This window comes from Pogoniulus pusillus, chromosome 17 (assembly GCF_015220805.1).
Source record: "Pogoniulus pusillus isolate bPogPus1 chromosome 17, bPogPus1.pri, whole genome shotgun sequence".
Lineage (NCBI taxonomy): Eukaryota > Metazoa > Chordata > Aves > Piciformes > Lybiidae > Pogoniulus > Pogoniulus pusillus.
Window position 1 is genome coordinate 18,209,412 of NC_087280.1, and position 13,089 is coordinate 18,222,500.

General features: G+C 43.4%; 1 protein-coding gene across 4 annotated transcripts in view; it reads left to right on the forward strand.

Moving 5' to 3' along the window:
* The window catches only part of ADAMTS17 (ADAM metallopeptidase with thrombospondin type 1 motif 17), a 184,500-nt gene that overhangs the window by 32,452 nt on the left and 138,959 nt on the right, over positions 1–13,089 (forward strand). For all 4 annotated transcript variants that reach the window (XM_064158003.1, XM_064158005.1, XM_064158002.1 and 1 more), the window contains 3 exons: positions 6,141–6,224; positions 6,808–6,965; positions 12,963–13,006. In XM_064158003.1, coding sequence (XP_064014073.1) covers positions 6,141–6,224; positions 6,808–6,965; positions 12,963–13,006 — 286 coding nt within the window. The remainder of the gene's footprint in view (positions 1–6,140; positions 6,225–6,807; positions 6,966–12,962; positions 13,007–13,089) is intronic.

The following is a 13,089-nucleotide window of genomic DNA, read 5'->3' on the forward strand; positions in this document are numbered from 1 at the left end:
GTCTCTTTTCACTGCAGTAACCCCAAGAGAAAGAGTTATGTCAACTGTATCTCATAAAGAGCCACAAATATGTTCTTTTTCATAATGTTTAATGGGGTAATTTGAAAGCTTGGCTTTAGGTGGGTGTTAGAAATCCTATAGCACTTTTCAAAACAAGTGAAAGACAACCTCAGTAACCTGACTACTGCTTCTGCTGTCCAAATGTCGTCCAGCAGCCAAGGCAATGGGGAGGCTCGCTCTGGAGTGCAATGCTTAGGGAAGGAAGAAAAGGAAAAAGTCAATTTACCCTCAGGGCTGTTATTCTGAATTCTAAAACATCTGAAACACACACACGTCTTCTTCCAGCCATCCACCTGCATGGGAAGCTCTTGAGAATTAAAAGAAATTAAACTGATGTACTTTAGTTCCTCTCGTAGCCCAGTTCCTTATGTATAGGCTGTGCTTTATGCATGCTGGGGCAGGCCTGGACAGCTCATGCCAAAGTTGCATTTATTCTGTCTCTTCCATGTCAAAGCTTTAAGGAGAAAGGTAGGAGGAGTTCAGAGAAGGAGGAGAAGGACGCTTGAGGCTTCAAACTTTTCTGTTTTTTTCTAAGTCATTTCATGCAGTAAAGCTCTGTCAGGAAAATGCAGGTGGAGGGAGATGTCAGATATGGGCTTTGTTCTTTTTCTTACTCTTCTGCACTTCCCCTTTCATTTTTCTGTCTGTTTTATATGCCATTCCTCTTTCTGTTCCCAAAGCTCGCTCTCTCTTCTTTTTTTCTACACTTCTACAGTGTAGAAGTTCATTTGCAACTGGCAACCAGTAATCCTGACCAGATTTCAGCCACACTAACAACTTTTCACATCCCTTCCCTTTAGTGTGATGACCAAGAACCTCCATTGCTCTTCCAGCCAAGCTGCTTTGTGACACCGTAGTGATGTCCTAAACCAGTACCCTTAGCGTTTTGTTCCACAGCAGTGTTAGTGGGTTTCATGCAGCCAATGCTTGTGTTCCCAGCTGCCTTATTTTATCAAGAAGTTCTACAGTATCCCTACTGTTTCTACTTTTCCCTGTTTGGAAGTGGTCGCAGCAGCCTCAAGAATGCAGGCTTGAGGAAAGGTGGCCCACAGTATTGTGAGTGGGAAGAGAGGTGTCTGAGAGTCAGTGTGCTGTCCATGCAGCAGGAATGCTTGAGAACATCTGTGCTAGGAAATCCCATTCCTCCTCCCCTGGTGCCTGTTATCCCAGCCACCTCATTTGGTTGATGTGCTGATGATAGCCAGTTGGACGTGATGTCCCAACAGCTTTGACATGCCAAGTCTTTGGGTGATGGTTTCCTTGTAGGCTAGGTGAGAAGATTCACAGAATAATGGGTGTTGGGAGGAGCCTCTGGAGATCTAGTCCAGCCACCCTGCTAAAGCAGGGTCACCTGCCCAAGATTGCAACATCCAGATGGGTTTGAAAGCTCTCCGAGGATGGAGATTCCACAGCCTCTCTGAGCAGCCTGGGCCAGTGCTCCAGCACCCTCACAGGAAAGAATCTTCTCTTCATGTTCAGATGGAACCTTCTTGGTTCCTGTTTGTGCCCATTGCCTCTTATCCTGTTGCTGGGCACTACTGTGAAGAGTCTGACCCCATTCTTTTGACATTGACGCTTTAGATAGTAAGAAGCATTGACAAGAAGGTGGTTGCTGCTGTGGTGGAATCCAGCTCCTAGCAGCACAGACCTATGGATTTGAATGGGTTTTTGTATTTGAAAGACACTTGGGTTCTGTGGTAAACATAGAATCAACCAGGTTGGAAGAGACCTCCAAGGTCATCCAGTCCAACCTAGCACCCAACCTGTCCAGACAACTAGACCATGGCACTGAGTGCCCTATCCAGTCTTTTCTTGAGTGTCTCCAGGGACAGCAACTCCACCACCTCCCTGGGCAGCCCATTCCAATGCCTCTCAAATGCTTCCTTTGGGCACAGCCTGTGTGCTGTGGGTGACCTGTGCTGAGCTCAGCCACGTAGCTTTTCAGCGAGGTCTGGTTGTCTTCTCACTGGGACTCCCCCGAGCCTTAAAGATCTGAGGCCTCAAATCCAAGGACACAGTGCAGTGGCTGCAGCAGCAGTGGAGGCCTGGAGGCGCTTCTGTGAGGAGACCCCTGGGGCCGCACCCAGCCAGACGCAGCCGGTTCCAGCCGGCTTGGCAGTGGCCTCAGCGCAGGGCACAGCAGAGCCCCGCAGGAAAGCTGTGGGCGCCTGTGGGAACAACGTCGTTAAGAAAGGGCAAAAGGCTGCAGGGGAAGAAGTGTGAGGGAAATTCCGTGTGAGCAGCCGGGTCAGAGGAGGAGGTGGCTCCGGGAGCTGGAGCAGAGGTGGCGCTGCAGCCTGCGGAAGGCGCATGTCGCGGCAGGTGGCTATTCCCTGAGGACTGCTGTGGCTTGTGGAGGTGAGTGGGAACTGTGGCCCACGGAGAACAGCGTGAGGAGAAGGGAGTAGAGAGGAGCTGTTGGGGACTGATCACAGCCACCCTTTCACATCCCCCTGCAGAGCTTGGTGTCAGGAGACAGGAATCAGAGGAGTCAGGAATGGAGAGGTGAGGAGAAAGCGTTGCTTTCATTTCTTTGTTTTAATCTGTACAAATTCTTCCATTTGGCAATAAGTTTTCCCCGAGTCATGTGTTTTGCCTGTGACAGTAAGCAGTAAGTGATCTCCCTCTCTTTTTCTCTCTTCCCTGTTGCCAAGGGGTTGTGAGTGAGCAGCTGGGTGAGGTCTGGCGGATGTCTAAGTCAGAGAAGCTCAAGGGCCGTGTGCCTGGTTGCCTTGCACTTTCAAACTCCCTGTCCCTCTTTCACAGCTCTGTGTCTGGGCTAAACAGAAAGGCGACTCGCTTGTGCAGAACTGTCTTGCATTCTGTTTTAATTGAGAAGGTCCTCTCAGCATAGTGAAGAGAGTATATGTCCTGTGTTCCTTCAGTTGAAAGTCTGCTTGGGTGGTGGCGTTGGCTTGTGCAGGCCAATTTGCAGGCAAACATTTAGGTCTGTTTTCTTGATAATTTGCTTGCAGATCATAGCTCATGTTGAAAGGCAAGTGTATTTGTGGGTGAGCTGTGGACATTCCTGAGATAAATCTATATAGACCTTTCTGTATAAAACTTTACAAAGGGCTTTTTGCTAACAGACAAAGAAATAGAAGAGTCATTGAAGGCAGAAGAAGCTTGAGATGCCCCTTCACTCCTCACCTTGGTTCCTGAAAGAAAACTGGAAATTGTACATACAATATTTTGATGGTCCAGCACCAGAACTACAGGACGCTATCTTAAATCACAATGCTAATGTCTTCTTCAGCTGAGCTAGCTTACTTTAAATCCTGTGAAAGTGTGCATAGATGTATGAAACAAAAAAAACCCTCCTATTCCTCTGGCAACTGAATATCCATCCTTGAGAAATAGTTTTGAGGCTTCATTAAGAAATTATTTACCCCAGCATGAGACTGATGTTAGCTATTGTACTTTCTTGCCTTTTGCCAGTAATAAATAATTTACTTAGAGATTAATTCCTGTAGTTAAACAAGTCATAAGCATGGTCATAGTGTGCACTGCTGTTTTTGCTTGCACCACATCTTCGAAATTCAACACACTGTCCTGAAGCCTCAGCAGAAATACTGCATGCTCATAGACCTGGATTTGTGCTGCAATGATAGACAGCAGCCTGTCATCGTCAGTCTGGTAGGCCACCACTGGAGTGACAGGCAAATTCCAGTATGTTTAGCTGCACACATATTGTACTGATTGCAGTGCAGAGGAAACTGACTGTACTGGAGGAAGCATGTCTCTTTTAATCCAACCAGAGCTCCTGGACTAAAGAGTCTGGTTCAGCCTCTGAGTCAGTCAGAGGGTGGAAGCAGAGCTGACTGAAGCAGATCTCTGATGAGAAAGGGTCTGCCTCTTCTCTATGTGGTTGTGCTTGAATGCTTTAGTTGTGCAGAAGTAGAATAGCCCCTCCTGCCAGTCAGGCTTATTTAAGAGGGAAAGGTTATTGTTCTTACTAGGCAAAACAAACTGCCATCAATCTGGGGCTTCTTTGGGTTCAATTTAAGAAAATAAGCAAACAAAGCTTAAATAAACAAAGCAAAGCCTCTTCTCCTGGCTTAGTGGAAGGTTTGTGTTGAAAGGGACATGAAAGATGATCTAGTCCAACCCCTGTGCAGTAAGCAAGGACATCCACAACTAGGTCAGGTTGCTTAGAGCTCCTTTTAGTCTGACCTTGAATGTCTCCAGGGATGGGGCATCCACCACCTACCTGGGCAACCTGTTCCAGTATCTCACTACCCTCATAGTAAAGAACTTCTTCCTAATGTCCAATCCAAATCTGCCCTGCTCTAGTTTAAAAACATCTCCCATTATTCTGTTGTTACATGCTCTTGTAAACAGTCCCTCCCCAGATTTCTTGTTAGGCCCCTTTCAGATGCTTTAATGATAAGAACCTGTTTTCTGTACTCTCATTTTATGAGTAGAAACTTTATGGGATGGGTGATCAGAGCTAGCAGAGAGTTAGGCATGTCAAAGGCACCCATCACAGGCTCTGTCTGTTAGCCTCTGTAGTGCTGTGTGAGAGATTGACTCGATCGGCTTGACGACCCCCTTTGACCCTCCCAGCTCAATGTCCAGGTCTCCATTTACATAGAGGTTAACTGTCAGAGCCCTTCTCTGCAAGTGTCAAGTTCATCTCCTGAGGTCTGTAGTGAAGAGCTTTAGCAACTCTACCAAACATCCCCCAGAGCTAAGCAAATAGTACCAGTATTTGCATGCCTTTGTATACCTGCCTCAGGGAAGATAAACAGCTTATTGTGCTCCTACTAGAGGTCAGTGGGTCAAACACCGAATAGCGTCTGCCTTGCAATTTGTGTCTAAATTGTAGGAAACATTTATGTGTGTGCTTAAAACCATCCCCAAATGCTGAAGACCTAAAGAGCACCTCACCCTACAACATTCCTCAGTATTTGCACAAATAGGAAAAATACCAAGTGCTGAAAACATAACATCCAAAATATGTTCATGTCCCAGGTTTGTTGTAGGAAGTTAGCTGAGCCTGTGTGGTATTTCTAGCCAAATGAGCTGTGAGTAAGGAATATAGCTTACCTGGAGCCAAACCCTGCCTCCTTTTAGTCAAGAGTCTCTCTTCAGTAGTTTTGATTTTTTTTAATTGTTTTGGTTTGGTTTGGGTTTGGTTTTTTTGACTGAGTAGGGGATACAATATTCATTCAAAAGATAGCACAGTATTTTACATCTTTTTAAAATAAACTCCTCCCTCGCCTTTCCTGATATGGCCTAATTGGAGTTCTTGTACACAGAGATATGGGTGGAATAAAATTCTGGCATCAATTAAGATCTTATGTTTTAACCTATAAAAAAGAGGTGAAGTATCTGAACTGGAATGCAAAATCTGGAGAAAGTAGTAAGGTAGTTTCCGGTGCTATTTTTGTATTTCCTGAGGCTTGTGTCATTATGTGCTGCCTTATTACTATTCTCTTATATAAGATATGAAAATAACAGAGGGAAATTGCTTTTCCATTCTATTTCCTGAAGTCTAAAACACACCATTATTTCATCTTGCATTCAGATATCTCTGATATTTAAACACTGAAGATCCATGTTAGTTGGGTGCTTGATAACGTATGTCCCTGTTCCTGAGACTTTAGATTCTGTTTAGAATTGCTTTGTAATGGTTCTCTCCTTCCCTTTGTTTTTTCTCATGTTTATTCCAGTTAAAAATATCTTTCTTTCTGTAGCTAGCTTCTGTAGTTTTTTTGTTTGTTTTACTTTTGAATGTTTGGGGTTTTTTTTTATCCCTGAGTGGTGAATCTTGCTCAGATTAGTCTGGCACAAGTGGGTCAGGTGATGAAGCCTAACGTAGTATGATGCAAGCAAACCTACTCTGATTTTGCAAGTGTTTTAGCTACACTTGAGTTGGAATTGTTAGAGTGGTAACACAGTAGTTCTTTAAACCTCTTTATTTTATTGAGTACAACCCATTTGTTTTTTTTTCTGAGTCAGTTTTTTGAAGGACAAATGTGTAACTTGAGTCACGGTTGAGTCACGGTTCCTTCAACTATTACTAGGTCTTGGTATTGTTCCTGACACGCTGTGGATGTTTCTTTGCATTTCGACAGGTGTACAACATGTTTCAACATCAAAGTCTTGGAATTAAAGTCAGCATTCGAGTGACCAAACTAGTCCTGCTACGCAGCCGTCCTGTGAGTAAAAACCCATTTTTACCTTGCTGCTATAATCATGCTGTGGTAGCCACACAAGCAGCACAGGATCCCACTGCTGGGGTGGGAGGCGGAGGTGAGGCACATCTAGCCACATCATCACCAGTTGTAATTAGTGCTGCCACACTTCAGCCAGTATTAAAGGTGGGATGTATCAGGGCTGTGGGAGTGAAAGGAGCTACAGGCCTTTTATTTACTCTTCCCAGTAAATCCTTGCTTATAGTTGTGAACCAGTCTCAGGAGTTATCTGTTACAAATATTAAAAATGTTATGGCTCTGGTATCAAATATATAACCTCCAGGCTGAATGTAGTGTGAAGGTAGTGCTGTGTTAGGACCTTATGACTGCTGCCAGCTGATGAAATCTGTTCTGTAGATCAGATGACAGAAGTCAGTGTAAACTCTGAAGTCCCTAGTTTAGTTATTCAAAGGAAGCTGGTTGCACACTTTTGGTTCTTCCACATCTGTATCTTTAACCTTCTGATTTTTCATCAGAAGTTGATGCTTTATGTAAAGACTACAACTGATATGCTTCTTTTTCTTTTTCTCTTTTTTTTCTCCAAAAGGCAAAGTTGTCTATTGGGCATCACGGAGAGAGATCTCTGGAGAGCTTCTGTCAATGGCAAAATGAAGAATATGGTGGGGCAAAATACCTTGGTAACAACCAGGTTCCTGGTGCAAGGGATGACACCCCGCCTGTGGATGCTGCTGTTTTTGTAACCAGGTATAGTACAGTCTGATCTGTCAGTTTATTCTCACCAGTAATGATCCAGAGTCAGCAATGGCCTTATCTGGTCTAGCAGAAATCTAAGAAATGGATCTGTTGATCCATTTGCAGAAGTCTTAGATGAAAATAATTTGTCTTGTTTCTGTGTATGTTTAACAAGGTCATGCAAGAGCATCTCTCCTCTTAGAGCAGTCATAGTCAGAGTGACTATAGTCAAAGTACAGGGAAGACATGGCTGTAACACCAGTGGCATTTTTTTCTCACAGCAGCTGGTATAAATGAAAAAATCAGGTGAGGTTTTGCAGAATAAGCCTCTCTTCCTAGAGAAAGTACCTGTAGAATTGAGAACACAGCTGAGGACAAGTGTTCTATGTGTAATTAGGTATGAATCAACTGAACAGTCTGAGAGGAGCAGACAGTGTTGTCAGTAGTACAGAGGTGATGAGGGATTTATCACCTAAGGAAAATGAGAGATGAGTACCATGAACTAAATTAATTTTTACTCTCTTTGCCCTAGGAAATAACTACTTTAACAGTCCTTCTTTATCATAACAGAGTGAATCTTCAGTTGTTTGTGCATTTGAAAACTGCTGAATTTATTTCAAGTGTTAGAGTGTTAGAGTACTTGAGCAAAATTCCTTTCAACCCATAGCTCTGTACCTATTGATATATCAAACACATCCAGGTATGGCCCAGATAAAGTGAGCAAAAAGAGTGTTGTTGCTATGTACCTGTAGTTCCTCTAACTTCTCTACCTGAGCTCAACCTCACAATACAGTGCTGCAAGTCCCATGTTCCTCACAGTTGCCAGAAATTTTGAGTAGCAGATCCGTGGTCTTTTAAGTTGATTGCATTCTTTAAGATGTAACTGAAGAATGCGTTGCTACAGAAGTGACCTCTGAATAATTGAACACAAAAATGTAGTGCAAGATGGATGCTCTGTGCTAGAAAAAAACTACAACACTACTTCCTATCCCCTCTTCCCCAGTCTGAGACAGGAAATGTCTGTACTGCAGTTCAGTATTACTCACCTCTTTCACCCTTTTGTCTCTGCCAACAGTGTAAGTAGAAATACATGTTTTTTGCAAAACTTGCCATTCTGATTGTAATGATCTGCTGTGTTCATAGCCACATTGCAAACTATCCATGGGATTTTGGTGAGTGCTCAGTAAAATAGCTGGTGAGCAGGGCATGGGGCCAGTAAAGTTCCGAAGAATGCACCTTTGCAGACATGTGTGCAGTTCCCCAAATCCTCCTCTCTCCTCTGTATTCACTGTAGTCCAAGCAAGCACTTCAGCAGATACTTAACGTTTTAGACAGGGTGGATAGTTCCTTTGAAGTCAGTGGGCTGCACATCCTGGTTATAGTTAAGCATGTGCTTCACTGGATCTGAGCCTAAATAAATAACTAGCATTTTTGTTAAACTCATCTGGGCATCCAGTTGTCCTGCATGACAACTGAAGCAGACAAAATCTTCTCTGATGTGCTGTAAGCACAGGGTGGAGGGAACGAGCAGAGGATTTCATCTGTGCAGTCTCTCTGCAGCTTATAAAATTGAATGCATAATATCAGGCTAAACGAGTTGGACTCGGGCGTCTGAGGAAGAATTGTTTAGTAGATTTGCAGGGTTTTGCAATCAGAATAGCTGGAGAAGTACAGGTTTGGTTGGGTTAGAAACTAGTTTCAGATTCCATGAGAAAGTTCAATCTAGCAAGCACTTTGCTGTGCATGAGAGCAGTGTTTTTCCTAATTGACAAGGACTCAGTATGTACCTGTAGTCCTTCCTTCCTTTTTGCTCTGTCTTGTCATCCTTAACTCGTCCTGCTTCTGCCCATAGAGGATGCTGCATTGTTTGGAAGACTTCTGGCCCAGCAACCCAATTCCTGCATCAGGGAAATGAGGTTTTTCTGCTCTTGGCTTTGGAAATCATGTGTGTGTCCCTGGACCCTCCCCAGACCGTACAGATGGACCAGTGGTAGAGGATAGGGGAACAACAGTGTGTCCAGCACAAGCAATTGTGCCAGAAAAAGCAGAAGCTGAATTTTCAGCAGCTGCAGCTGCTTTAGGACTACAAACAGATTCTTTGGGGTCAACCTCTGAAGAAATCCCTCCGGTTCCAACCTCGCTGTGTTCACTTGAAACACCAAGGCATGCTTGCCTTTTGAAACTTCACCCCTAGCTGTTGTTCTCCATATAACCGTTTGTCTGCAGAAGTAGGTCATCTAGGTGGCAAATATCCCTCCTGTGGGATTTCAATAATACCCTGCTGATTGTCCCATGTATGAGGCACACCATGTCTGTGAAATAAGATGTACCATTGTCCAGTAAACATGTGAGACAGTAGGAATAATCAGTTACAGCCCTGAAAGTCTGAGGACAGTGTTGTGGTCTATAACCATCAGATTTTTCTCATTCAAATTCTGCTTTTGAACTTGCAGAAATTCGGATCCCTGCCATCACTGGATGATATCCTTTGTGTTCTGCCTTTGCATTGCATTCACTAGAAAATCTTCAGGCATGGTGATGTCCTCCCCATCCCTTGACTGTAGATGTTTATGTCACTTATTAAGACTCTAGGTGATAGGATAGCAAAGTGAAGAATGACACAACACTGACAGCAACAAAATTCAGAGCTGTCAACAAGCAAAGACTTGGCTCTTTTCTTGAAATCCTGATGTAGTTATTCCATTTGCAGTCTGCTTCTCCCTGCCTTGTTTCTCCAGACTTTTGCCTTCCCATTAAATGGGCAGATGAAGCAATTCAATGTGCACTGAGGAGACTGGGTACATAGAGCTACTAAATGTATATATGGATGTGGAAAGTTTTTTTTGGCAGTTTTTGGACTCAACCAGTTTCCTCTGTCCTTTAGCTTTATGACCCTTCAGGGTTAAAGTGGTCAAAAGATGTCATTTGAAGGATGCTGGGAAGTGGCCGCTAAACAAAATCCTTCTTATTCATGTTGCACAGTTCAGCTACTGTCCTTATTTCTTACAGGAAGGACTTGCATTGCAGAATTCAGCTTAGCACAGTTAGGTATTTTTTTCCAGTTCATGTGAGCCAGATGGAAGAGTTGCTGTAGGAGGAGTTCTGCTTTTCTGCTTGTTTGTATTGAACAAAACATCTGACTTGTTGTCATTTTTTAGAAGACTTGCTTCAGTCTGCTAAAGGAAAGACTGCACAGTACCACAAGTGGTAATGACTGAGAATTTCTCAAGTCCTTAGAAGATGAGAACACATGTCCAGTGGCTGAAAGTGAAGAGTAAAATTGCTTCACAGCTGCAGCATGTGATTTCAGTGTATTATCCAAGACTTCTTGTCACAAGGTCAGATCTTGGATTTGAACTGCAGCTCCTGGAGTAAGAGTTTTATTTCAGCATAGGTCTATAAAAGATTCTGCAACAAAACTTTGTCTCTGTGATAAGAGACCTCTGCACATGCAATGAATATTAAGCTACGTCTTTTATATTCTTGGCATATTAGTTGTGTCAAGCTCACACTTAAATATATAGATGCAATCAAACTCAAAAAGGCACCAGACCTGTGATTGAAGCCTTGTTAAAAGCAAATCAGTTTCAGTGTTGTGGTGGGGCCATCTCGCTTAAGTAATGTGACTAATCCACAGCTGACATAGATCTTTCGTAGTGCCTTTTCAACCTGACTGGCAGGAAAAGGACTGCAGGAGTTTCAGAAAGTAGGTTTTGTGATGAGGTGGGTGGTTGCCTTCGGAAAAAAACAGACCCATCAAGCACCTTTGTGTCTGAAGGTTTGGATGTGTTTTTCTGCTTGGTCACAGAGTTTTGGAGTAAAAGGTTTCCAGTAGGTCCAGATGATGTAAAGCCTAGCATTTTGGTACAATAGAAGGACGGCCTCTCTTGGACTCGTGTTCATGACAGTTTAAAGGAAGAGTTGAGGTTTCATACTTGCAGACCCACACACAGTGAATTGAGCAGCTATGTTTCATTCTTCTTGCTGTTTCAAGTCCTTGTCTGACCAGACAGCATCACAGCTTTCTGTACAGGGTTGTTTGCCTCTGTAGGAGAGTCTGCGAGTTGTGCTGGAGCATTTCTGAGACCCCTCATTTTATGACATAGTGGTAATTTCTCCAGGGAGCTGCCCAAGAGTGCCAGGCACCTTTCAGCGTAGATCCAACTGCAAGGAGCAGAATTGCTGTGCTTTATTAACAGAGCTGGTTAGCCCCTGAAGGGAGATGCTTTTCTAGCAATGGCCTCCTGCCATCTGCTAATAGTTCAGCTATCTGTTGTCACAAGAGAAGCATCTGTTTGATTTACCAGTTTATGTAACATAATAAGTCCTTAAATAAACCTCTGTCAAGTTGGCTCTGGGAACTCAAGCAGGCGTGCTTGTGCCAGCTCCGTCAGGAGACTGTCATTAGTCTTCTTTGGAAAGGCTGGAATGCCAAGGTGTCGAGACACAGCAAGGCTGCAGTGAAAAATGAAGGCTGGGCCGGTGTGTGGTCGTAGCTTCCGATTTTGTTTTGTTCTTGTCTGACTTTTTTTTGACGCTGTGATGGTTCTTAACGGTTGTTCTGCATTGAAGCGTGGTTAGTTTTCAATGACTGCTTAACAAGAGCTGGTAATAGCTGTTGTTTGTCTCCTTCCAAGCCTTTGACAACTTGATTTGTGACTTTCAAAGGAGCTTGGTGTGAAGGGTTCAGGTTCATCAGCCACAGTCCCAGACCTTAAATTCGTTTTCCTCTAAGCACTGCTTTCCTATTTTTATTTAAGAGGAAAGTATTTTTAATCTTTCTTTCTTTTTATCTTTCTCTAAATATTATCTGGTTTTAAGTATTTATCTTTCTTTAAGTATTTTTAATCTTCTCCTGGCCAAACTCTTAAACTGAAACTCCCACTGAGGCATTTCAGATGACACACTCTGAATGTGCTAATACAGTTCTCTCACTGGCCTCCCCATGGGATGAGGAAAACCATAATGATCAAGATTATGGTGCTTCAGCTTCCCTTTGCTTAAGGAGCTTCTGAACTGTTTAGCACATGCAATGCTTTTCTGCAGTTCCTCTTCAGAGTTAATTGCACTGCAAAGCTGGTCTGGTGAAGATAGCTCCCAAAAGTTCAGGACTAAGCACTTATTGAAATGTATTCAAACCATTAATTTAGTTATAAAATCCTTTTCCTCCCACACTTGTTTTTCTCTCCTGAGGAATTTCATTTACAAAATCTTCTCACATGATGTGTCATCGCTTAGCTGGGGAGCTTCAAGGCTTTTTATTCCATTTCTTTTTAGCACAGCTCTGTGGATCCCTGGTTGATTTGTCAGTGCTGGTGGTATGTGTAGTATCTTTTCCAGCCTTGAGGAGATCTCAGGAGACTGGATGAGGTGTGGGGAAGTAACAGAGACCAAATAAAGTCTCTCGAATCTCTCTGTATTAGATTCAAATCGTAAAGTGGCATATCTGACTGTAATAAGTTTAGCTGAAGCCATCCTGAAAATCTTCCTCCTTTCTTGTCAACATCTGTCTCCCTGTTTAGTCCTGCTTATTCCTTCTCCTTCTCTGTTACAGTGTAAGAAGAGAAAAACCTGAAGAACTGAGAATTTGTGGATATATATGACTAGTTCTGTGTCTCCAGGCAGTGTCCCCACATACCTCCTCCTCCCACTTTTGATGCATCACAATGTGTCTGCTCCTTGTTACAGTTCTCGTGTGAAATTAAGAGGTTCAGTTAAGCCAGTTGCTGAAGAAGTCTGACATTATGGAATGAGTCAGTGCTTTAGAAGCTAAATTTGAAGTCTGTCAAACTGCAGTGTAGTGTATGGAGTGGATTCCTTTAATCATTGCTGATCTTACAGCAGCAATCAATGCTGCTATCAGTGTTGTCATTGTGGAGACTGCACAGCAGTTATAAAACCCCCGAACCTCGCCACCCATGATATGCGAGTCGTGCATCACTGCCCTTTCCTAGCCTGAAGTCTGGAGGCACAGGATACATTTCACTTCTCTTCTGTTTTTCTTTCTAGGACAGATTTCTGCGTACACAAAGATGAGCCTTGTGATACCGTGGGTAAGTCAAACAAGTAGAGGAGGGTATTTTGATAGCCACCTTTGTGCTAGGAGGAGCTTTCTGGGCAATCTTTCTTACTTTGT